This window comes from Pundamilia nyererei, unplaced genomic scaffold, assembly GCF_000239375.1.
Source record: "Pundamilia nyererei isolate P.nyererei 1_Seehausen unplaced genomic scaffold, PunNye1.0 scaffold00012, whole genome shotgun sequence".
In the NCBI taxonomy this organism is placed as follows: domain Eukaryota; kingdom Metazoa; phylum Chordata; class Actinopteri; order Cichliformes; family Cichlidae; genus Pundamilia; species Pundamilia nyererei.
Window position 1 is genome coordinate 6,017,050 of NW_005187413.1, and position 27,214 is coordinate 6,044,263.

Genomic DNA, 27,214 nt, shown 5'->3' on the forward strand with positions numbered 1-27,214 from the left:
AGGTGAACCCACTTTTTAGGAGAGAATGTACACCATCACCCAGAAAAATCCCTTCTTGGTCGACATTAAATATGACCTAACAAGATACTTTTCAGAAACAGCTACTTACAGTTGCAGACAAGGATAATATGAGGAGGGAAAACCTGTGTGGTTGTCAGGGAGAAAACTGGAGCGAGAGAGACCATCGACTCTTATAAAGACCCCCCCATTTAAATACAAAGACATCCCAAAACGTTCTTTTTTTTTTCCATCTGAGTTTATGTTACACAAAGACTTTTCTGTTTGTGACTCTGCATTTTAACAGTTCTGAATTTGACAGACAACCCCTGATCTGCATTCAAAAAGCATCATAAACATATGAAGCTACTCCATGCTACTCCATCGTACATCAATCGGGCTATTGAGTGGTAGAAACCTTCATTTAGGGAACATGTGGTCTGTCAGAGACAAAAGCTCTTCAGGTGGTTTGTGGATTTATGCCTCAGCGGTCGTAGGAAGAACTCTCACAAACAGAGTTTTGGTGTCAAGAGATTTGACTGAAGAATCAGCTGGCAGCTCTGGAAAACAGAAGTATTTATGGATAAAATTACATTTGAGAAGAGCAGTTTTTAAAACTTTTAAAACCCTACAGCTAAGGAAAGTTACTTTGCTTTATCAAAGCAGTTAAAAGAAACTTGGTGTCTTTCAGGAAAATGCTTCGATTTTTTTAAAATGACAATGCACTAACTCGTGTTTTATACTTGATTTGGACGTCCTACTGGTTACAATAAAGAATACACAGCTTAGCATCTCACAACATACACAACTAGAATCGTACAGCTTTCCCTACAAGCTGAAAATCTTTTTTTAAAAATCTGCCTATGTGCAGATTTGCAAAATCTATTCCAGTCACAGAAGCCATTTTTCTGCATGTACTACTAGGTACTGAGTAGTATTTTAAGGAAAATCTGGCAAATACATTTACATGTTTTTACAAACTTTTCATGAGAACGTGTGGGAGGAATCACCGTATCTCTATCAGCCATTAATTGCCTTAAAATCTGTTTCAGTGATGGTTTTAGTGATCTTTTTTTTTTTACCCTGGGTAAGGTCCTCATCCAGGTAGAGTTTGAGCCGCCTGCTGCGGAGGCCAAAAACTTTGGCAGTCTCAGAGAGCAAGCCTTCGTGGTTAAGCCGATTCTGGCCTACTGGGTTGACCAGTAGGAGGGTACCCACGTCTCCTGATTGGCACTCTAGAAGAGATAGGGAGGGTGTTAAAGAGAACTGTACCACATGTTACATCATTAACAATGTTTTTTATTAGCAGGGATAGTTCTGTCCTGAGAGGGCATATATACAAGCTTCAGCTGGGAAAAGATGAGGAAAAACATCCTGGCTAAGTAGAAGGGAAAGGTGAAAGGACAGACTGAATGACTCAAAGGATAAAGTTGGATTATACTCAATTTCCTGCAGTAGAAGCAAAACTGCATCATAACTGCACAACCAGCATGCATGACTTGGAAGAAATGGAAGAAAAACCTAAACACAGCTACAGTTACTCCTTGTCAATATCCACTTAAAATAATAGGAATAACTGTAATGTTGACAAGAAATCCATCTACATGGTAGTTGATGGTAGCGATGAGGAGACAGATGCCACTCTGTCTCCACCAACAGCTGGTTAACTTACAAAAAAAAATGAAAAATGATCTTGATGAAAAGTGCTATACAAATACAGGCCATTTACCATTTACCATGACCATTTGCCTGTGGTGCTGATGACCACAGGCAAGCACTTTACCATTTTTAGTTTTGGTGGTAAGCTAATTTAAGTGGCTGTGCAGGCACAAGTACAGAATAAATGAATAAATATATGAATCAATGTTTGAAGCCCCAGTGGAGGAAATTTGGTCTGGAGCAAAATCAATGTCAAACTTTTCATTTAAAACTAGTTCAATCTCGAATATAAATGCAAATATAAAGAGGACAAAAACAAAACAAAACAAAGAAAATCCTCTCAATATTTCTCTCAAATAAAACGTCGGTCAGATGAAGATTTATTAGGATTAAACTTTAGGAGTGAGAAAAGCGTGTTGTGCACATAAATTCAGTTTCTGTGGCTGCTTCTCTTACCAGCTGGCTGAGCGTTGCATAGTAGAAGGTTTACATAAGGACACGCGATGGTGTCGGTGGAGGGGGCGGGGCCAGGTGACGCAGTTCCCGCAGTCACTGACAAAGTTTTACCAGTCAGAGTCTGCACGTCCGTTTTGCTGGTCAGCTCTGTGAGAAACAGACAGTTACAAATATACATATGTTTCATGATGATTTGTGAAATCTATAAAAACCAACAAGTCCTCAGTCACACAGAGTTAGAGATCTGGTGGATACCCCCTGGCAACCACCTGTAGCTAGGGAGCAATGCTTATTCTCTAACCAGTCAGTCAGTGGTTGTTTCACCCTGCCTGCTGCTGGATAAAATGAAGGCAAGGCAGTATTCGCTTTAGGTTTGCATCACAGTTACTGCTTAGTGAGTAGCTGTCGAGTGTTTGCAGACAAGTCGGCACAAACTACGTCCATGGCAACCACAGCAATCACAACGAGGTCTCAGCACAGAAGACCTCTTTGTGGAATACTCATTTTTCCCTAGCGACTGGTGGTTGTCATGTACCAGTCTCTAGGCCTGCATGACTGGGGCCTAAAAGATAAAATTAGTTTAAGATTTATTATCACAGGATAATGGTTGATTTTACTGTTGTCATGATAAATGAAATCAAAAAACTGACTAAGCTCTGTTGGCATTTCTCGCATAATAAAGTGCTCTAGCTTATGTCAGAAGGCTTTATGAAATGTTTATTTTCTCTACAGTTTAACAGAAAGAACCATTTTATGACTAAATAATTAATTAATTAATTCTCTTTGATTTCAATTTGCTGGGGAAAAAAAGCACAATATTATGTTGTTTAATAATAATTTAAATGATCCTTACTCTTAAAAATAAACTGCTCTGCAAAGTGGAGTTTTACAGCGAAAGTTTTCTACACTGTGTGTAACTACCCGTGTTTTCTGTTATTTTTTACTGACATTATAGCTATGAAGAAGATCAGAAAAGTGGAAAAGAAAAACAGTCAAAATTCTGCAGGAAAAACTATAAAATTAAAAATGGTTAAAGTGCAGCACGAAAACAGCCAAAATAAAGGACCCAGAAATATATAAAAAGAAAAGTGAAATAAATGACAGATAAAATAACCGACTGGTAATAAAGGAAGAATTTTCATTGTTATTAAATATCTGGAGGTAAAAAGAAGATGTACATTTTTAAATAACATGATTAAATGTTCTCATAAAAAAGAAGGGAGTTTAGTTCTCACCAGTTCCGTCACTGAAGAATTTGAGCTGTGTGTTATTGGTTCCAAAGATGCTGCTGCACGCTCTTTTCAGCTTGTCCAAGTCTAGCCTGTTATCCCCTTTGGGATTCTCCAACAGCACTACACCCTCTGCACAAGAAACCAGTTCAAGAGGATTATTAACACAGCCAAACAGTTACTAAAAGTAAATCACAGGTAAGATAATGTTACTGTATTTATATTATAGTTGTATTTAATATTATATGTGAATTTGGTTGCACATATGTATAATCTCAATCATCAGCAGAGAATATTTATTTTAACTCTATTTAAAATTAGACAGTTACAGTTTTCCTGTTACACCACTTAAACTGGAGAAAAACAGATTCTCTCCCCATGTGCTACCTTGTTCTTTGTTGTTGACCTTCACCTGGAGGTTGACATATGTGCAAGCTGGTCCATTTAGAGGAGCCCGAGGGGCCGAAGATCCCTTTACTATGGTTAACTCCAGGTCTGAACCCTTCAGCTGCAACAGACATAGAACAAAGAGTGAAAGAGTCAATAGAGAAAAGCACACATAAGTTTCAGTCTCATGACAACTGCAACAAATATACTTAAGAGATTTGCAAGAAGGTAACCACTAAACACAAAGTTAAAAATTTTTTATTACTGTAACACCAATTTGAGTGCTCCTTGTGTATATTATGTATATGCTAAATACTTTCCAGCACGTTTCATGAATGCTTAAAGGTTGTGTCAGACTACAAGCTGCTACAAAACTCAGTCATATATAACCCTGCTTGATCTAAACGTATTCTTTTATACCTGGGTCTTTTCATCTATGATGACGCTGGCAGTTTTTGGGACAGGGAAGGGGAAAAGTGGAGCCTTTGTGGTAGCCAGGATGAAGTCAGTGTGAGCCTTGATCACAGAGTCCAAGTACTCCCCCTCTGGCTGGGAGCGGTAGTACACCGTTATCTCATCTGATGGCACCAAATGCCCCTAAGACCAGACATTAAGAGACAAGTGGCATGAGAAGTGAGAGTTTTCTTTATTGGAGCAGGTGAGTAAACAGGCTAAAAGTCTTGTTTCAGTGGGTCTTCAAACAACAGCACAAATCCAATGACTGCAAAGGACACAAAAAGTCTTTAGCACAAGTAACTCTCTTCAAAGTTTTTTTTCCTCCTTTATAAATAAATTACATCTGGAGGAAATGATTACCTGAAAGGAAGAAGGAGGCAAACAAAATGAAAAGATGAACAAAAGAGTAGAATAGCTGGATTAAAAAGCAGAGACCATACAGGAAGAAATAAAGGTGAAAGCAAACAAGGGGACATTTTTACTGGATGACAGCCCATTTATTTTGGCATCATATGCCGCAAACTTCCAATAACCTTGACATATTCAAACACATTGATCTAATCCTATTCTGAGTGTGCAGCTGGGCACACGCATGCACGGCCACACACACATGTACCAACAGTGTAGCACACACATTCTTGCAAACACGCCATTTGCAATATTTGGCTCATGGGCGGACAGACAGCCAGGTACAGAGAAGTCCATAAGAGGAAGAAGGTTTAAAGGGTCCTCCAAGTCAAGGTAACTGATCCTACCCTGATGGGGCTAGTACAGTGCACATGAGCCTCTGTATGAGTGTGTGTGGTGGGAAGGGGGGGGGGGATAAAGCAACAGATCTCTCCAGTTGGGGAACAGTCCATTAAAAATAAGGAAATGGTGACCCCTGTTTCTCAACTCTGCCTCCCACGCAAACAGTGATAACAGGTGCAACCCACCAAACTACTACCAAACATGTACAAGAATTGCTAAAAATTAATTCCCATCCACAGGGTGGAAAATTCCTGACAGATCTCAGTTTGAAATAACTGGAGGAATTTAACCTGGCAGGGAGCCAATGCACACCACTGCTATAGGGGGACGGAAAAAACTGTTTGTTGCTTGTGAAAACAAGGGGCTGTTGGCTAATCCGTCTTTACTCCCCAGACCACTTCAAAGCTCGAACATTAGAATCTGAAAGGGGCCAGACTGTAATTAAGCTTCCATTAAGCCTGCCTTATGATGGAGAAACCTCTAACTGTGACGCTGCAGTGGAAAGATTTCAAAACTGCCCGGACAATACAATGAGACATAAAGACGAATGGGGGGAGGACTGGGGTGACGGAAATATAACAAAAAGCAAAGTTTCTGTTTTGACTCTACGCTGCAGTCTTGAAACATCATCAGATTAACTAAAATGGGAGTGGTTTAAAGGACTATGATCATACATGTGAAAGCAGGGGATTGTTTAGTTTGTTTAAATAAAGGAAACATCCTCAAAAAGTTCACATCTGAAGCAAAACCACTCAAACTGCCTTAGTGGCATGTTTTGTTTTGCTGTTGCAACTACGTCAGGTTCTGCTTATTAAACACTGGATTGTAAAATTCAGGAGTGGTGTGTTATGTGTCCCTCTTGTTTCCACAGCTAGTAGTGGTCCAGAAATAAATGCCCCACCTTCTTGCGTAGTTTCTGAATGCGGTTGATGACCTCTCTGGCAACGCCTTCATCCACCATAGACTGATCTGGGGTGACATCCAACAGCACCAGGACCTAAATGATAACAGATCATGAGCAGAAGAGAAGAGGGGAAGATTAAACTCTTAGCAAAATTTATGACAGAACTCTCCTGATGTTTTTCTGTGACTTGAGATGAAGGTGGCGCTCTAATAAACAAGATTAAATTCTGGGGATCATAACTTAATATTTCAAACAGGTCTATCAAATTAAAAAAATTAAAGCCATTTTACATTATTATTACTATTATTTTATTTTAGATTAAAACAGCTGTTTGGGATAATATTTAAGCTGGAGGTTTAATTAATTTCATTAGTATTTATTCTAATCCAAGCTTTTATGTCTTTAAGATATGTCAGGTACTTTGATCCAGCAAATGTAGCTATAACTGTGAAAAATGTACATAGCACTGTCTGCACAGCAAGTTAACTGTGTGCTGTGTTTTCCAATAATACTCTTAAATAGAAAGAAACAATGAGGTGAAATGTGCTCGTCCTGGCATACAAAAACTGCCACAAAAACTGAATATGAGTCATAAAAAGAAAGTATTTCACACAAAATAAAGATCTTCAAGCATTACTAATCTCCTAATATACACATACAGCGGCCATGTTTTTTTCTACAGATGTTCAAATGCTTGTTAATGGAAATATCTAATCAGCCAACACTTTTTGGCAATTCATGAACAAAAATGCTAATGCCAGGTTGTTTCCAGCTGAGAGGAATGCAAAAGTAACTTAAATAAACCCTTGGTACAACAAAGGTATGCAGAAGAGCATCTCTGAATGCACAAAATATCAAACTTGGATTACAGGAACAAAATATTGCATTGGTTGCCACGCCACTCCTGTCAGCTTAGAACAGGAAACTGAGGCTGCAATTCAACAAAATTTGGACAATAAATGTCTGGGAAAAACACTGCCTCATCAGATGACTTTGAATCCGCTTCAACTTTTGGATGGCATAAATTACATGAAAACAAGGCTCCATCCTCCCTTGTATCAATGATTTAGACTGCTTATGGTGATGTGCATGGCATCGTTTAAACTGTTTAAATGCCACGGTTTACCCGAGTATTGTTACTGACCATGTCCATCTCTTTATGACCACAGTACCCATCTTCTGATGGCTCCTTCTAACAGGAGAACTCAAACAGCCTCCACAGTTACCAGATCTCAATCCAACAGAGGCCCTTTGGGATGCAGTGGAACCAAAGATTATCACCATGGATGTGCAGCCAACGACTCTACAGCAACTGTCTGATGCCATCGTGCCAATATGAACCAAAAGTTCTGAGGAATGTTTCCAGTCCTTTGCTGAATCTATGCCACAGAGAATTAAGGCAGTTCTGAAGGCAAAAGGCCGTTCAACCCAGCACTAGGAAGATATACATAAAAGCGCCAGTGAGTGTAATTAAATTACTTTAAAACTGAACCATCCAGTCCTTTACCTCATTGTTACAAACTATTACTTTGAAAAGGTTAACACTTAGAGTTGACAAGAGCAATCTTTAAGCAGTTAGTCTGCTATCCTATTGCCCAAACATTTACAGTGTCAAAATGTAAGACAACATCCAGGCAGCAGTAAAGGATATACTGTCTGCTTCTCATTTTATCATGGATAGAAGGAGAGAAAGATGAGTGAATGTACACATAAAACAATGGAGAAACAGAATATGAGAGAGAACAGAGCGTCAGACAGATGGAACCTGAAGAGTCAGTGTGAGCGAGTGAGCAACAGAGAATTAAAAAGCCAGCTCAGTAAACTGGTATTAAGCTGCAGCCGTGTGGCATGTATGCGGTTGAAAGAGCACTGATTAGAGAGGGCCTCTGGGAAATGCATATATACTGATTCCACTTAGCTGCGAAATAATTTCATACATCACACTCACAGTAAAGAAACATAAATGCATTTACAGCATGTGGCAGCTTGGTGTAGCAACAGCAGCAGAGTAGTTCTTTTTTTTTTAAGATCTAGTCACATTACACTGAGCACCTGAATATAGTCAACATCGACAGGTAGCCAATGCAAAGAGGTTGCAAGACCTCCTCCTTGCATTTTATTTAAACTTCACACGGTGGCCAAAATTCTACCTAATTTTACCTGTGCATCAGAGTGTGCTTCATATTGTGCAGAGCCTGAGCTCTGATCAAACGTGTACATCAGCCTCAGGTCCTCCTCATGGAGCTCATGACCATCCACCACTATGGAGCCTGCAAATTAAGCAGATAATTCATCATAAATATATACATTTAGCAATATAACGTTCATCAATTCCAAGATAAACAACGTTTTTGAGTATTTTAAGTAAGAAAATGTTGGTTACCACAAATCTTTTCTTTTCTAATCTCAATAAATAGTAATTAGTCCAACAACTTTTCCTAAGGATAAAAAAGGATGACATGTGGATTGTATAACCATGTTAAACACTATACTTAGTGTATGATTAAAATTATTGATAATAAATTAATGCAACAAAATATCTGCATTTCTATTCTAATATCTAGTTTTACAAGGATTACTCTGCTGGCAAGAGATAATGGATTATTTCTAAGTGTTTTAAAAAAGGTTTGCCATAATGATTACTGATGATTACTGATGTGTGTTGTGAATGAATCAAAGCTGGCTGCAGACACTGTTAAAAATGATTCAACCTATTTATATCTCTGTTTAAATAAATGTGCCCAATGATTTGGTGGAAGAGTTCATCTCCTGACAGGACTTCTAAAGGAGATTTGAGTTTTAATCACAATGAATAAAGTGCTCTCATTTATAACTTGAAATTTAATTTGTTTTCTTGTTTTCTGGGGTCTGGACTGATGTTTGTTTGTATTTTAATATTACTTAAAACTTAAGTCTTTCTAGCTGCATCCGCACTAGATCTGAGCTTTAAAACAATACCGCAAATGCAATCTGCTCAGGTTCATATCTCCATTTTGCCAGTGGCAGCAATTACCCATATCTCTGTTCTGACTAAAAACCATGACCGTGTTCTCCTGTCCTCTTCACTTTTCCTCACCCGGAGGCTCGGTGAAACAGTCGCTTCATTTCTCTCTAATCTGAGATTTCCACGCTTTAATTTCCTTTGTCCCTCCCTGCTTTGTTGCTGTTTTACATCTTCTATCTTAACCATTATTCTTCCACCTCATGAAAGTAATAGCATCAAAAGGTATAGGTTATGAATATTGGCCACAACCTACAATCACTTTCTAGCCTAACGGTCAATCTCTCGCTTTCAGAGTCATGGAAATTACACAAAAAGTTTAAAAGTGGACTCAACTCAAGTGTGAGCCATTAGCTTTTTTCCATGGTAAGATTCATTCACTCTGACTGTTCAGACAGACAAAATGCTCCACTTCTGTTGTTCATAGCTTCCGTTTAGTTTAATAGCAAGCAGTTTCACATCATGGCTTGTGTTCGATTTTAATTGATGAACTGTAACTTTGCAGTACTATAAACATTTTCTTCTTTCTGTGCCCTCTCTCCAACATTTTTCTACCATCTGTCTCTTTCCATGCATCGCTTCTTTCCGCCTCACAACTGGCTGGACTTCAAACATGCAAGTTATTGGAAATTTTAAGTTCCCACAGTCCAGCTGACCTCTTCTGCCTCCTTCCTCAAAGACTCTGGGGGCTCTCCTCATCTTTCTATAATTGGAGAGACAAGATACCTTGCATTGCTTTGATCCCTACCCTGTTCCAGACCAGCTAGTGTTTGGATTCAGAGGATAAACTGGTTTCCTCGTCGAGGATTCGTCGTTAACACTAACTGATTGTTCTTCACCACTTTATTATTTGTTTAGCAATATCACTGCCAGCTGATTAATAATTTGATAACACCGCTAGAAAACAAGCAAACATTAAAAAAAAAGATACATAAAGATTAAGTCAATACAGAACATAAGGCCGCTAATTTTCAGCAACACTGCTGAAACAATTTTGTGATTATTTACTTTTTAAAATTTTTAGTCACCTTTCTTCTGGAAGGCTTCAAGCTGTTCACTCGTGAGCTCCTTGATAGAAGCAGTGACGGCTTTGAAGGCCCCCTTTAATCTCTTGCCCAGCACCATGTGGTCTGGCTCGGCTCTCAGGCGGATACCATACTTGTCCTTGTCTGTTGAAAGTGTCAACTGTCGCACATTAAGCTCCTGGGGAATGAAGAATAGTCAAACACACCATGTCATTGTCTTTTAGTTGGCTGCAAAATTGTTAATATCTCACACTGGGGAATACAATGTCATCTGCCCAAGACTGATACAGGTACAAAAACAGTGTACAGTAGGTCACTCGTACTATGGATGTGCTTGGAACTCAATATAAAATTCACTGTAATGACATACCAACATCTTATTCTGCTATACTTCAAGCAAAACCTAAGCTAAAGTAAACTGTTACAGGGGAGTTACTGTACTTTTATTACTACTACACATATGATTACGTACATGAACACTCACAATGTACAAGATTTATAGACTCAAGTTTTGCTGTTAATAGAAGTTGACTGATAGATGATTGATTTATGCATCTCCTGACTGCTTGGATAAGCTGGCTCTCCTGGCGCTGTCGTTCCAAACAAACAGACAAACTGTGCAACATGGCTGAAGGGTCCTTGTCCAATCCCTTCTTTACTTTACTTTAAAAATGTTCATTCATTGCCCATTACAAAGGCTGTTCCCATTAGATCGGAAAGGAGCATTAATGTGAACCTGCCAATAAACTCACTGGGCTTCAGTTGTTAACAGAGAATATGGTTATGGTTTATTTATTTATGTAGAAAAACAAGCAGATACTTCTATTCAGTTGAAATAATACAAAAGTTAAAAACTTTATATACTAGTGTTGTAAAGGGCAAGTCAAAAATGATCACCATTCACTCAAAGAGTACATCAGCCCTGAAATCAAATAGTCAGTAAGCCAGTCAATCTGTAAATCTCCAATAAGCCATCCCCACTTTTCAGTCAATATTTCAGTTTTCAGTCAGGGGATCAGCAATACTTAATTTAGCCATACTGACACCCGCCCGGCCTTGCCATCCATTGGTCCAGTCAATCACAATGCTGTAGGTTGTGACTGAGATCAAGCTCTAGCACAGTTGACTTGCTGACAGAGAGCACAGATAAGCTTACTGTAGAGGGTCGATGTATAAACCTTAAGGGCACTGGGGGGTTGAAAATATAAGCTTACTTAAAATGGGATTCTATCAATGGGTTGATTTCACAAAGAAATAGCTCATTTAATCTTGAGGGTAAATATGGTTTTGAGGTTCTGTTAGTCTGTGTAGGGGAACGTGTGTGTGATGACTTAGTGTGCTGGTGCATTACAATGAAGGAAGCCTGTCAGCTCAAAAAAGCAACTCATTTCATATTTGACATAAAGCTCAGAGGAAACTAAGCTGACAGAGTCACCAACAAGACTGTCAACAAAGCAAAGCTGACCCAAGCTAAAATTCAGAACAAAATTCACAACAGCCAGTCTCACTCTGACTCCAACCTCTCCTCCCTGAATGTTAGGAGAATTCATTCAATTATATTAAATGTTTACCTGTTCCACAAGGACAATAAAAACATGTAAATCGGTTTTTGCATCTTAGTTAATCTTTCTCTTGCTCCTGAGTACTCGTCATGTCAGACACACGAACACTGGCCACAAAAAAGGTCAAACCTAAAACATAAAATATCTTTGTTGTGCTTAAAGATGAATCTATACTTAATGTGGTTTTATTGAAATTAAGAAACAATAGAAAAATTCAGCTTCCAAAGATTGTTTACCGGGCTGCAAGGCCTCCACTGCTCTCAATTCTGACTGAATAAACCTTGTTTACTGGCAGGAAAGCTAGAGGCTGACAAGGTTAAATGTCCTCCCCACCAGAAATAAAACAGAGTGATAGATAAGAAGTGGCTAGAACTAAGATAAAGCTTGGAGGATCCAGCAGAAGACGCAGCAGAAGCTCTTTTCTGTAAAAGTTGTGTTAATGTTCGTCAACGCAGTCATGTGGGGGGTTGAATCAATTTTCCAATTTCAAGAAACAAAGACGTACAAAATCCTGCAAAGGTGAGAACATTCTTCTCTATGACAGTACTATAATGTCCTCTTTTGTTGGAAAAATAAAAAGGTAAGGACTTCAAGGATTTAAAGACAATGGGGATTAGTCTGCAAGCCTGTTAAACACCTGAATTAATCCAGCTCACACCTGAATCGATCCTCACTGTCTAGTAAATAAGCACACACTGACATTGGTACACAGAAGACTTATGATATGCTCTTAAAAAAGAAAACATGCCTGTGATTGCACTTTGCAGTTGAGAAATGTGGCAACTAAGGTAGATCAAATGTTAAATAACATTTAGAGGCATGTGCTTCGCCCCTCTTTTTGCACGAAACAGACACTGAAATTTCAATTACAGCTAAAGATCCAAGTAGTGTGTGAACATGTACTCCCTCTGATGTTCATCCCCTCTATCAAATCAACAGCAGTGGCTTTGGAGTGTAAACACGGTTCCAGGGATGTTTCTCTTTAGATTATAAGTTAAATAGTACTGATCAAAGCACAGCAAAGCATCAGAATTACAGGCTGGGGAAAACCTTTGCAAGAAAGTGACAAGAAAATACCCCCTCCAACAGTGCATGAGTAAAAGCAAATCAATCTCCCCAATTTACCAAAAAACAAAACAAAAGAATGCAATATGAATACACAATACAATATAAATGTTTGAATGGTTGGGTGTTCTATTTACTTTTTCTAATTTACTTACTTCAAGTATGTATTTCTGCAGTGACTCAATGTCCTTCAGAGCCTCTGGGTCCTGGTGGATGACTACAACCTCCTTCAATGGGTACTGTAACACAAACCAAAAAGCTAAAACCAACATTAAAGAAAAAGCATGCACAATGCAAACTAGCATACACCTTCAGCTACATTTAGATAATGTAGCTGTAAAGTAAAATACCAATTCATCATAAACCTTGTTACAGTATGAAAAGTAAGTACATTTTGACACAGGGTCAATCTACTGCAATTACGAGAAAATGAGCAACAAAAAACAAAACTGCAATTCTTAAATCCTGTGTTTGGCTATATATTGGATCATTTTTTTAAAACAGAACTTTCTATATAGTATTATTATTATTATTATTATTATTTACATTTGGACAATTACATCTGTTGAGTCTTCTATGATTTTTTTTTTTACCCAAATTCAATAAAGAATACTACTACCAAGAAAAACAAACATAATATGGGAGTAACTCAGGAAATGATCCAGCACCTGAGTCAGACATGGTCCATATTACATCACATCTGATGGAATCTGACTGTGTTTAAATTGTGTCTCTTTGTTTTTCTGAATTCATTTCTGTTTTTGGCAGCTCCAATGGTGCTTTTCAAATGAAGTCCAACATTTTATCTGAAAGAGCCCTCTTCATAAGCTTTCAATCACATCACAAGAAGGCAATGGATGAATCTACTGATAAACAATGTAAAATGTGCATGAAAGTCCTGGAGAAATGAAGTACGTGACCATTGAGTAAAGACTCTTCTTGCCACATTTTAAATCATGTTTCCTATAGAGTAGATACCATGTAGATCCCAGTGGATTACAGAAGTGGATAGGGTCAAAATGGTAATCTACCTTGACAGGCAGGGTCTTCCTGTCTCTGATCACTCTGCCCAGCTCAATCACAGACTGCATCCGAGAGACGGCGCCTTCAATGCGCTTGTCAATCACATTCTCCCTGTAAAAACAGAAAAAAATATTGAGTGTCATACTTTTCATGTTATCATATGCAGCACCGAGTGAGAGAATCAGTGTTTGGATAACTCAGTCTATTCTGTGACACCGGAGAGAATGAGATTAGGAATGGGAATACCATCAACTGAAACTAGAAGTGACTGAGCTCTGTTCATTTAAGCCACGTGACGTCAGTCTCCACTCATAACAATAACACATCCTCTTAGAATAAATATACATTATTCTGTAAAACTATGTGTAGGGAATTCTTGGGTGGACAGCAACATTTTTACCGCTAAGAGCAATCCTCATCTTTCGTCAATGGTGATTTATGAAATTAATTGGATTATCTGTTGAGGAAAACACTAGAGAACAGCAGGGTCAGTACCGCATATATAAAAGACAGAGTTCAGAACCATCTATTTAGCTCCACTAATAAGGTACAACAAGACTTCCACCTCTGAATTCAAATTAGAGCTGTTCAGCCACTAATAATCACACATAATAGCAATATTATCCCTAACTATCTGCAGGCACACAGAACTATGCACAATGCTTGTTCATTTACTCGTGGCTTGTGTCTTCTCAGTGTGCACGCCACATTGGAGTAAAACAAGAGGAGTGGGTGGCCAGGGACAACCAATCATTTAATGAGGTGATTGACGAGCGGCTGTTCCCACCAGCTGATTGGTAGCTGACCTTTGGGAGGAAGGTGAAGTACTCTCATTTGACAGCAAGAAGGACAAGCAGCTAATAAAGCATCAGCCCTGAGGGCTGCCTAAGTGACAGGGGAGATTATATGAACCATTACACAAACTATTTTCCTTATGCTAAATCAAATGGATATTTAATCACGTCAGAACTTTTTTATAGTTAAAGATGATGCAATTAAGTTTGGGCAATTAGAAATTCCTCCCAGGCATTACAAAACTGATCAGCCGCCAAGCCACAATTTTTACTGGAGTAATTGAAGTGAAAGGAAATGAAAAGAACACATTTTGTGAGCTATATCCATTCTGCAGGGCCGACAATCAAGAAAGGGTCTGTGCAATTCTGCATGAATATTTCTCAGCCTCTTCTAAAATCTCTACTATAACACTGTCTAAAGACAGAAAAAGATATTACCCAAAAAACCCCAAACAGGATTAGACTCATTTTCTAGAGAAAACAGCAGTGAACAAAAAATTGAAAAAGTAACTCTCGATATCAAAGAGTCTTAGCCGGCTATTCCATTCAAATAGCAATTTTACGAATGATCAAGAATTGTTTTTCTGCTTTTAAAATGTAATGAGGGGCACATTTTTTAAAAAACTAGGGTCACTGTGTTCAATATGTAAACAATCTAAACATTCAAAGATAAATGGATGAAGATGAAGAACAACAACAGGAATTAAGGGACAGAATGAGAAAAGCCTGGAAATTACAAAGAAAATACTGAAAACTTCTCCAAATCTACTTTGAAGAGTTAAGAGTTCAGTACAATTGTGATAAAGTACAGCCACACACTGTGGCTGACCCTGATTAGACTACATAAGCAGTGGATATCCTCTCAGAAAAGGAGCTAACACAAGTGTGCTTTTTGTTTTTGCTGCTGAGTGCCATGTGCCAAGAAAAGCCAATGAACCCAGTTGAACTTGGTTAGATTAAAATGGCTGAAGAACAGATTCAGATTCTTAGTTTACTTATGCACCTAAATTGCAGAATATACTTGCAGCTGGAGGTGGTTCCCCACATTCTTCAATCCTGTTTTAAAAGTTAAGTCATGCTAACCTGCTAGCCCACAGCACTTCCTCTTTTTATGACACCATGATGAACTGCCACTAGCAATGGTAGACCTTTTCTGCTTTCTGGGAGATTTGCTGTGAGCTGGAGGGCCACTCTGACCAGAGCATGGTTCATGTGCTGCTATGCCAAACTAACCAAGACTGCACAGCAGAACAAGGACTACTGCTGCCAAGACAGAAGAGTTACTTCTGTCTTCTGTATTACTAAACGGTCAGCTGATTATCTATATGAAAATGTACTTGAATTATCTGTAGATGAGAACCTGATTTAGAGTACCATTTAATATTCATTCAAGAAAGGTTGTTCCTCATTTCAAATCGTTAAACAATATCAGCAACTTGAATTTTTCATCAATTACCCTCTATTTAGCTCTGCCTGGATCTCCAACAACTATTGATAACTGGATCTGGAACTGAAGCTACTAAATGAACAACTTTTGTCCCGTTCTATGTGATTTCTTTTCTTTTTCTTTCGCCTGGTGTTTTTGTTTTTTTCCCTGAACAGCAGTGACAAAAACAATAGAGTCCCCTCGGCTGCGAATTCTGTTTTTGTCGTATCCATGTGATCTACTGTTGACAGTAATGATAATAAACACATTAAGTGGCAAAAAAATTCCTCTCAGATTACTGAAAGGATTTTTCCAACCTGACTTGAGGCAGCATGAGATAGTGGATGCTGCTGTTGTCCTTCTCTTCGACAGAAGCAGGGTCAATGAGGTGACGCAGATTTTGGTACATCATCTCGGTAATGAAGGGTGTGAAAGGAGCCTGAAGGGGTAAAAGGCAAGAAAGCAAGTACAGAGAGAGAAAAAGAGAAAGAGGAAAATTTATTGGATGAGTGACACTGTAGTTAATTTACATTTTTCAGACAAGAAGGTCTAAAAGTCAGAAGCGCAATTTTTATGTAGTTTTTTTTTCCCCCTTAACTGTCGCTAAAGATCAAACAGAATTGTGCCACTGTGAGTTTACTTCTTATGTGATTCTCTTTTATTCCAACCATGGCTAATTAACTTGCATACCACACAGCTGATCTGTATTGATCTGTGTTAGGATTACTGATTCTTAGCGAGCCTCATGCCTCACATGCAAACATCAATGTGTTATAAATAAAAACTCCTACTACTCATGAATTATTCATAGTTAAGTGTGCACACAAACACACCTTTACAATAGCAGCTTTATGCTTTTATTTCTTGCAAACACAAAAGCACAACCTCACCACAAGAAATTTTCCTCATGCAATCTCTTCTCTCTCCCTCTCTCTCAGTCTCACACACACTAAAACACAGAAAGCGGATGACTCACCATCAGCCTGCACATGGAGAACAGAACACTGAAGAGGGTTTCCAGCGCCCACAAGCAGTCCTCAGTGCCACTCTCGCCCTATAAAGTTCGCATGCACATCAATAAGTTCTTTCCCCTTGGAACAGTAAAAAGATTTAAAAAATGCCCTCGCTGACATTAGCGCATGTGCCCTGAGTTGAAATGAACCAATTGTTCACAAGCACGGCTAAAAACGCACTTCTATAAAATGTTCACAGGTAAAGGATGTGTTAACGATGCTTTTAACAGTAGTTTAAATAAATAATTAATACTATTCATTTAGTAATTACAAGACTGTATTCTGCACCAAATAAAGATGTGATCTCACCTTCAGGCGGCGTCTATTGGTCCTGACGTACCAGTTGGTGAGCATGTCAACAAACTTGACCAAACGAGGCACAACGGTGTACAGGCGGTAAGCTGTGACCAGAAAAAACTGTCAGTCTAATTACACTGGAAAGAGAAACATCATAAATAGTTGCACGCAAGACTTAAGGATATAAGAGTTAGATATAAATCTATTAATGGTGGTGGGGACTCAACCCCTGCTGGTTTAAGGTTAGGATAGGATAAGTCTCCAGAGAATTATGAGTCATTGTCACGTAAAATGACTGAAACATTTGCATGTGTTAAGAGCGTCTGTCTCACCTTTCATCTCAGCCTTGAAGAACTGTATGAGGGACTGCGTGAATGACTGAATCCATTTGTCCATGATATTGTCGCTCTTCTTTGCTGTGTTTTCATTGTACAGGAAGTGAATATTCTCCTCCTAAGACGTAAATACATACAGCCATATATATAAAATCATTGCTCAAGCACAGATGCAAATTAATGCTATTTGGTTGTCTTACAAGAGCATGAGGTGAAGAATTAGAAAACCTGCCAAAAATATGCTTCGTGCATCAATAAGAAAAGTAGAAGCAGCAGTAGTTTGGGCCGCCACGCTTACAACTCAGTCACAGAATAAAAATAAGATGGGAGTCTCCTTGTGACCAAGGAAAACCTGTGGTTACCCACTGATTATGCTGGGTGTTTTTTTTTTGTTTTGTTTTTTTTGCTGTCAAAAACAAACTGCAAGTAGTTTAGCCCAGAGGTAGAGCATGTCACACCCTCAACCTCTGGGCAGTTCAAGGTCATCACACCAGTATCCTGGTGGGAGACAACCTATCTCCAAGCAATCTTGGCTCGACTCAGATTGACTGAAATCACACTCTGACATGCTAGTGAAGGTTTGTAAATAACTTCTATTTAATTTATAAATGCAGACAGACTGCAAACATGTTGCAAACAATCTGAGCCTGCACTAACAAGCACAAGATGCCTGCAACATGTCTCTTTGCCATAATATTCCTATAAAAAGAAAGGTTATATCTGAATTAAGCAGTTAATGTGAATTTCTGTGCATACAACTGGCCAATTCCTCACACAATTGCAACAGCAGACCAATAGATGACTGACTCCTTTTTATTGCTGTTTCATCGTCGTTCTATTGCTGTCTTGGCGTGCCAAAGTCACTTTGAAGATGCCAACTGACTGCAAGTGGTCGCAAACCTGGCCTCCTTTTTTAAGTCACCACTTTAAAGGCAAAAAGAACCAAAGCTCATAATATGCGCAGTGCGAACTTTTTGGTCATGCCACAATCTCCAACCATTCCACCTCTTGTATAACAGCAGCATCATGGACCACATTTTTTTTTAAACAGGTATAAATTGCGTATGAGCACAATCCTTAAATAGAGCTCATAGATGTGGTTAGTTTTATGGGTGATTTGCAGAAGTTGTGCTGTTTTCTAAACTGTGGCACAGTCAGTTGAATAAAATAGTGGTATATCAGTTTGAACATGCTGATGTGTACCATCTACAGGGAAGGAAAGCAGTTGCTGCTGTAGTTTAGATACCCGTGCCATCTCCATGCACAGTGTTATAACAGCAGTTGGCACTAACAAATCAGAAAGATATTAAGAGGCAACTGCTTCTCTGGACAAGTATTATACAGACTCTTGTTTCTGACTGTAAAGTGCCTAAAACAGCCTGATATTAAAATGGTTCAAGAACTAAGATCTGTTCTTTACAATTTCTAAGGTATTTTAAGCGTTTTGGCATTTTTAAACAGACTTGACAGCAGATAGATTGCAGGGAAATGCAGTGAGAGGATGCAATTGCTCTTAATCAAATATGTTGGTGTTCATGGGCTCTAAAGTTTGAAGACACACAGGTGCTGCACTATTTCATCTTTTTGAATCTGAACTTTTAATCAACTCATCCCATTAACAATAGCTTAATAGCACCTGACTTAAAAATTCACAGAACCCACTGTTGATGTCAGTCTAGCTTGAAGTTGCACCTTCATTCATGTTTTTTTTCTGGCATTATTGGGTTCTGGTTTTAAACTTGGATTTAAACTGTACTCCATGACTCTCCCTAAGGACTGCAAATCTAAAAGTCATCACGAACAAGTGGAGAACTGGCAAATCGCATAATTCTTTTTTATATTTAAACTTAGTTATTTCTTAAAGGCAGTTGCAGGTAATTACTATTTTCTTAGGAGCACTATGCCACATAAAGCTACTCTCAGTAAGTATCCCATTATTAGGCAAGTCAAGATACTGAGCAAATACAAATGAATAATAATAATGGGTTTTTTTATATAAATATGCACAGCAGAATCTAGCTTCCAAGTTTTTCAAATTAGGCTGAAATACCCAGCCATCCATTAAACACTAATATAATATAACACTATATATAATACAAGTTATTACTGCAGACTTTGGATTAACAACAAGTTTTTTTTGTGCCAGCAACAACCAAATAATAATTCATTGGCGGATATTTGTAGGAAACTTACGTACTATGAGAAAGTGCTGTGGTTTGTGAAGCAGGAAAAGCTAGAGGAACACTGCAGGAATTGTAAAGATAATGAGTCTGACTTTTGTTCATTGCAAATGTACCTTCTGTAACCTTTGAACATTCTGCACCAGGAAGCGATAGGCATTATACCACGGCAGGAAGACATCCTTTAGCACATCTCGCACACCCTCCTCTTTGAAACGCAGGTTCTCTGCTCTCACTACAGGAGAGTTGATGAGGTACAGTCTGCAGAGAGGGACAGTGGAAGTGAAGGAGGTGGTGAGTGCAGATCAAATATTAGCGACTGACAATAGAGAAAACAGAGAGTATACAGGTACTGAATAAGGATAACCCCAACCAACCCCTGCTGATGGCTTGACTCCTTCACAACCATCTCGAAGGTTTACAGAGAAGGCAAATATCCAGTGACAGTTCTCTGGATGAAAGTGCCTCATGAATGCCACTCGTTACTACCAAAGTATGAAAAGAGTTTCACTTTTGAAAATCTATCTTTCTCAGTTCCATTTTAAATACACAGTGACACAGTGAGCTATCTACAAGCTGAACCAAAGCTATGGTTTAATAAGTTTGATTTATGTTCATTTCTGTCGTACGCCACTTTGGAAGATCAATATTTGTGGATTAGAGTGTGTTCTTAAAACCTAACACAAGCGATTTTCTTTTAAAATTCTGTTAAGCACATTAAACACACACCAGCAGCCAATCAGTGTATGGAGGTATGAGCAAAAGTCTCTAAGCAGCCCCATCAGCTCCCAGCTGCACTGACAAAAGAGTCTGAGTTTTGTCCAAAACACAGTTAAAAATGGAAAAAAAAACTCTCTATAAATGCTAGGAAAACATTATCGGATACTTTCTGAAAAGTACTAAAATAAAGTTATGTGACAGTGTGCATTTTCTCAATATAAAGTTACACATGTCCATCCTGAAATGCTTCAAGGACATTTTGTGCCAAAACCTGTTTTTACCAGCAGCAACCATCACAGTGCAAATTAATTTCTTGCCTCCATTAAAGCCACAGTTGACAAATAACGCATATTAGCGTAATATTCTCTGGCAGGCATCAGCACACTGATGGACATTTTTTTGGGGGGGGTTCTGTAAGCAAGCTGAATGATGATGAAACTTCACGCAACAAGCACTGAGTAATTTTAATAGCAGCAACACTGAGATTCATTTGGAAGAGAAAAAAAAATACAGAATAGGCAAAATCTCCGACTGCTAAAATATGTAGGAGACGTAGTTGTCACTACTCAAAAGTACTAAAAAAAAGTCCTTATAGTCTGTACATCAGTCTGCCTTTTGAAGCTCACTACACCATAATGGTTATACTGTAAGCACTGATTAAAGCCAGAAAAGTGAAAAATGAAGGTCTCAAATAGAATCCGATTGTTGCCTTTTTCCTCTTCATTTTAGCAGCTCTCTCCCCATCAGTGTATATGTGAGCATATGGTGCAGCTGCATAGTGGTTTATTCATTAGGCCATATGGCCATAGTGCTCTTCCTGCTCGGGGCAAAGGAGAAAGAATGTATAAAGAGGGGCATTTGTATGCATGTAATGTGCATGAGTGTGTGTGTAATGTATGTAGGAGTGGGCCCATTTGTATTTAAGCAGACAGCAATTCAAACTTTTTAAAACAAAAACACAAGTGAAGTTAGCCCACACCCTGCCACCGGCGCACACAAGCACTCACGCTTCACAAACACACACTCGCTCACAGAGCTGACCTGAGGGCATCAGCTCCATAGCTCTGCACTATCAGTCCAGGATCTGGGTAGTTCTTCTTGCGCTTGCTCATCTTCTGTCCATCGCTGTGGGATTGAGACAAGCAAAGTTATTAAAGCACGCATGCATTAAAGTGTATGTTGGAAACCATGCACTTAATATTCAAATTAGTCAAGTCCTTCCAGGTCAGTAGGCCGGCGAACATAGAGCTGCACTTAGACCCCAAGGCTGCAGAAAAGCAGCGGCTCTGAAGCCTAAATGCTGCATACACACATCACGCTGATTAAGAGTAAAAGGGGAGAAGAAAAACAAAGATGGGATAAATAGGGGGAAGAAAACTAAAATAAAAATGGTGGTAATGAGGTGAAGTAAATAGTGGATTTAGTGGGGGGAAAGCACAAAACACAATATGTGTAGGGAAATAGAAAATTTCTGCACAAAACGTGCAGGAAAAATAGCCCGGAATATTTGCTTTGTCAGCAAATCCTCTTAAAGAATGAAAACAAATATGAGCCTGCTACTGAATTTTATTCTGTTCCAAAGACCTCAGTTCTCCTCTGTGTACATGAAATATCCGTTGATTACTGGGAAAATGAATAGTGAGGTTTATTTGAGTCAGTCCCAGTTTTGCGATCCTGAAGCCATGATTACTCCTCAGTGCACAATTCTTCAGCTCAAAATCGCCCCAAGTGCGCAAACGAGTTTGCCATTAAGTCTCGAAAACTACACATTAGTGATGAGTTTGTGAAAATTAACATTTTAAGAAGAAATGAATAAGCTGCAAATGGTATTTCAAAGTTATCAAATATCAGGAGACCCAAATACTTATGCAAAAAAAGTGTTATTCTTTAATTAAAATACATTTTACGAGCTCATTTAAAGGAGATGCACTATGTTTACTTTCATTGATTAGTAACAGCATATTTAGGGCAGATAATGAAGAAAATAAAAACGGGTCACCGTTTTGAGTAAGTAAACTGATGTTTTGTTAAGCAGACAGACTTACCTGGCAAGCACCAGTCCATTAACAATGACATTTTTGAAGGGTGGTTTCCCAAACAGGGCTGTGGAGAGCACCAACAGTGTGTAGAACCTACAGTGGGGTACAAAGACAAGTAGGTCAGGGAGACAATAACACAAAATTAATTTGTTCTCTTGGGTTGGACAGAGATTTTAAAATTACACTCTTAATAATATTATTTCATACAGTTAAAAATAAATGTACATCATATTTCAGCAACACACTCATCCGAACTGTATTTCCATCTGCCAATGATCTTTTCTCATGATTTCCCTAAATTAAATTACTCAGGGAGCTCTCTATGTGTCAACTTCATATGTGTCACTCATCAGTTCACTCATTCATCTTCAGTTTACCATCCTCTGGTCTGGTCAATGCCTTCAGCAATGAAGTCTGCTGGGAAACTGTCCTCAAACTCCTTCCTGTTTTCAAAGGGGTAGTGAACCTGAGCGTAAGGCATACTCCCACTCTCGAACCAGCAGTCAAACACTTCTGTGATCCTCCGCAGCACGCCCTTACCACGCCGTGAGGGGATTGTCAGATCGTCGATGCTGTGCAGATAAAGCAGAAAAAAAAAATTAACCAGCAGAAAATAAGAAGAAGCAATTACAGCTGGACTTCTGTTTCATTTTGAGTTTGGTTAGCATCACAAGGCACTTCTTAAACAGATGTGCATTACATGGAATAAGGTTTTGAGGCATTTGGGCTGCAGACCAGAACAAGGATTTTATAGGCTTTCACTGTTGAGAATGAGGTTTAAGAGGAGAACAATGGTAATATAAAGCTGGCTCTTACTGGATTAAGCTTTTTTATTACAGCTTTGGGTAAAAAAGGGTATAGAGTTTTCTTTTCTTTTTTTACTGGTTTACTGATCTGGTCAGATTCAGCCAATAAATAAAATTGGTTATTTTTTGATAAATTAAGCTAACCTGACACAAACAGATGCACCTGAATATTGTCTTAATTATCAAGTGTCAGATAGCAAGAAAGGCCCCAAAACCCGTTAAACATTTATTTATAAGAGCAAGAACAAAAAAACATTAACCCAGGACGTCCAAAGAAAAGTGGATTAAGCAGTTACATAAAAGTGCTTTTCTATTCTTAAGAAGCCTCTTTTTCAATTTACTGAAGGAAGGATGTGAAAAATAAGTGAAGTTAACATATTCTGAGCAGTACATCAGCTCTTATTTTTGCAGGTTGTTATGCAATGCAGGCAAAAGTATAATCTTCAGTATTTGGTCACGCCACATGAGCATCTTTTCATAGTTTTTGGTTTGTTTGTTTTTTAAATAAAGAAAATGATTTCTTTAAAAGGTACATGTTAAGGACTGGTTAGATCAGAATTAACTGTTGATGAACTATGTCACATCCATGGTGTAAGTCATCATCTACAGTTGGGTAGATGAGTCTGAGGCAAAATATTAACCTTGATTTCTATCATGAAGGGCTGGAGTGGCTCCACTCATTCCAAAAAGGTTAGATGAATATAAAAATAACATGCCAATCATATGCTATGGCCTTTGAAGTGACTGGATCTCAACCAGGTGCACACTAATGGGAAATTTTGGACCAACATGTTAAGCTAACAAATTCAGCAACCACCATCAAAATACCAGATGAGTAAAAACATCTTTTTTGAGAAACTGTGTTAATTCAGCTATTAGCGTTCAAGAGATTTGGAGAATCAATGCCAGGGTGCACTGAAGCTGTTTTAGTATGCCTCTAGGGCTAGTTTTTAATGATGCACCCACACTGAGTTGTACCATGGATCCAGGTTTTTGGGTCTTGAGAGATGAAGTGTATTAAAAGTCAGGTTATCTAAAGGTGTGCGCCTAAGGTTCTACTAGATTTTAAGTTTTTAGAAACATTGCAGACTTTTCAGACATTAAAAGACAACATCCAATTGACTGCTAAATGGCTAATCAGATATTCTTTAATTAGAGTCTCTAATCTTGAAAGCTGCTAAAATCATTCAGATTACTGTTACAAACGTCATGCCCTGCATAGAAAAACAAACATGGAAGCTTGGTGAAAGCAAGCCCTTTCTCACTCATCAATTAAAGATGGCCAGCCCTGTGGAAGCGATTAAAGGCAATTAGTAGATGAAGGGCGGAAGAGAAAGGTGATCTATGCACAACAACACCCGTCTGGTTCAGGAAGACAGGTCACATTCGGGGAATCTGATGCAGAATTGAAAAATAAACTTGCACAATGACACACACGACCTCACAAAAAGGTATCACCGTGCGTCGATTCCTGTACAGTCTAAGGGTGTGACTCACTATTACAGTAGTAACACTGAGTACGTGTTCAACTGGATAGCTGCTCATTTGTGACTTACTTTTCCCGATGCAAATCAGTCACTTTGATTCCAGTCAGCTCTTCTAGTTCGGCCATGGATCCAATGCAAACCACCTAATGAGTATCCACACACACAGAGCATATCTTCAGTAAGCAAAAAACCCCACATTCATTAAATTTTTTATAAATATTAGAAAGTTAATCAATTATATAACCAACTGATCAACAGAAGAACATCTCACTTACCAACTAAACATAATTTGATGCTTCTCTGTTTTGAGAATGTACCAACTTTCTTTTTTTCTAGCATGAAAAATGATTACTTTTGTTTTTTTGGTCTGACAAAGAATTCATCTAAATAAATTCAAATATTTCACACTGTCTGAAACCACACTTTAGGCCCTATACACCAGCCCACTGAAATAACAAAAAAGTGAATTTATATAAAGCAGCAGATGTAAGCATTAGATTAAGTGGATAGATGCAATTTTCTTGATGATAATAGAGCAAACAACCCAATCACTTTTTATTTACCGTGCTCCTTCTGTTCAAATTGACTATTATTATTTGGCATACTCCTTTATTTGTTTTCTTACAAATTTTAATTAAAGAAAAAAAACACTGCAGTTGTATTAAGTACAGCTATTAGCAAGCGTCACATTATGTTAGAGAAATACATATTTTTGTTGATTGCAGTATACAATACAGTGCATTTTGTTTAAATCACAGCTGACACAGTTAAACAACTTTAAGTAACAATTTGAGAGCTTTGGTTTTTAAAAATGTAACAAGTGCCTGTTCTCAATCTTCTCTGATAGCAAATTTTACATGTTTGTACTGTTGCACGGAACTTAAAACTAGGCCTACACAGCTCCCGAGTAACTTTACCTTCGAAAGTATGGTAAAGTGTGTTATCTGGTCTCCCCAGAGAGCTAACCTGTAGGCTCCGCTCTAGTTTTACTGGAGCACCAGGTAACATGGCCCAGATACACCACCGTCAAATGCAGAAGACAGAATGATAAAAAAAAAAAAAAAACATACCCAAAAAGCCAGGAACACAGAGCATCAGAACAAAAGAAAACAGCAATGATGAGACTGAAATTGTACTGAAACGTATAACGCTCGCTCACGGCTTCAGATTTGGGTGTGTCATTTGTTGCAGTGGGTGAGTGAGGGAGGCACCAGGGAGTGCGAGTGTTCTGGAAACAGTCAGAGCTATTTCCAGCAAGCAGGTCGCTGGCTGTCCCTCTTTGAGCCAGGGGACTAACACTTCATTTTTCAAATGCTCAAACAACCCAATTCTGACATCTCTATTTGGTTCAGTCTACTTCACATAGTCAGCTGGGTTTGGCAAGGAGCGTCCATAACAAAATGGACACTTAAAGTCTGGCTCGCTTCTTCACTGTCTGCTTCTTTTAACTCATTCATTTATTATCCTCCCCTTTTTTCACCTCTCATTTTTCATTTCTATTCTGACCCCTCTTGCTTGCTGTGTTTTTCAGTAGCTTCTTTACCACCACCCTCTCTCCCAAAAACAGAAGCCATTTGTCTTGAAAGAGCTTTGAAGTTACCTCAACTGGCATGAAAAGAAACCAAAGACATTTTAGTTCATGATTATTTGCTGTTTACATTAATGAATTATTCATGTGTTGAGTTTATGGAGGCACTCTACAATGTGCTTAAGGGTAGCTAACTGCAACACGGAGTCATGCTACACTCTCTGGCTTGACACCATGGTCACCTCGCTCTGCCATGCCAAAAAGTCTCTGCGACACAAGCCTCCACATACACAAATATTTTAATATGCTAAATCATTACAGAGAAACATTTTCACAGAAGCAATTTCTGAGAAGAACTGATTTCTGTAATATTGCAGCCCCAGTCTTTTCTATGATAAATAAAGTGACAGTTTAACTTTTCAATTATTGCCTCTGTTGCTTAGCCCAGATTGAACTCTGAGCGCTACCTCTTTAGAAAAGAAGAACTATCTTGGTATTTGGTAAGGACACAAAATGTGTGATAAAGTATAAAGACTTATCATCAGCATTAAGTACTCTATTAAAGAGTAAGAAGTGCATGTATGTGTTTTCCTGACCTCCTCAAAGTCATCGCTGACCCAGATGGGGATTGGTGTGCCCCAGTAACGGTTCCTTGAAATTGCCCAGTCGCGTGCATCTCTCAGCCAGTTGCCGAAACGCTTCTCACGCACAAACTCTGGAACCCTGCAGAGACACATTAAGATAAGTTTTATAATTAAAGAGAAATACATAAAACAAACAAGGACCGTTAGGCCTCCATGGCCAACAACGGGTTTTTTTGCTCGAGATGACAGACTGCCATCATATCCTTGTTTAACCAAAACTAAAGTCTCACTTTCCCACTTTGTGATATACGTTAAGACATTTTTGATGTGCAAATCATAGATTTTAAGTGATATGATTTCACAGAAAACCTCCAAATAATGAATAAACATAATATTTTGAATACTTTTAGGATGAAAAAGAAATATACATTTATGGCTCTGAATGATATATACACAACTCCCTCTGTAGACTCTGTAAAAAAAAAAAACCG

General features: G+C 38.5%; 1 protein-coding gene across 1 annotated transcript in view; it reads right to left on the reverse strand.

The window, feature by feature from the left end:
• Positions 1-207: 207 nt before the first annotated feature.
• The window catches only part of iars1 (isoleucyl-tRNA synthetase 1), a 56,932-nt gene continuing 29,925 nt past the window's right edge, over positions 208-27,214 (reverse strand). The window contains exons 14-34 of the mRNA XM_005724675.1: positions 26,736-26,862; positions 24,681-24,754; positions 22,696-22,890; positions 22,325-22,411; positions 21,321-21,404; positions 19,676-19,820; positions 17,377-17,497; positions 17,057-17,148; positions 16,711-16,788; positions 16,052-16,173; positions 13,523-13,625; positions 12,647-12,730; positions 9,868-10,042; positions 7,999-8,108; positions 5,836-5,931; positions 4,149-4,325; positions 3,729-3,849; positions 3,348-3,473; positions 2,113-2,259; positions 1,080-1,232; positions 208-557 (exon numbers count right to left, since the gene is read on the reverse strand). Of these exons, the coding sequence (XP_005724732.1) occupies positions 475-557; positions 1,080-1,232; positions 2,113-2,259; positions 3,348-3,473; positions 3,729-3,849; positions 4,149-4,325; positions 5,836-5,931; positions 7,999-8,108; positions 9,868-10,042; positions 12,647-12,730; positions 13,523-13,625; positions 16,052-16,173; positions 16,711-16,788; positions 17,057-17,148; positions 17,377-17,497; positions 19,676-19,820; positions 21,321-21,404; positions 22,325-22,411; positions 22,696-22,890; positions 24,681-24,754; positions 26,736-26,862 (2,500 nt within the window). The 3' untranslated portion in view covers positions 208-474. The remainder of the gene's footprint in view (positions 558-1,079; positions 1,233-2,112; positions 2,260-3,347; positions 3,474-3,728; positions 3,850-4,148; positions 4,326-5,835; positions 5,932-7,998; positions 8,109-9,867; positions 10,043-12,646; positions 12,731-13,522; positions 13,626-16,051; positions 16,174-16,710; positions 16,789-17,056; positions 17,149-17,376; positions 17,498-19,675; positions 19,821-21,320; positions 21,405-22,324; positions 22,412-22,695; positions 22,891-24,680; positions 24,755-26,735; positions 26,863-27,214) is intronic.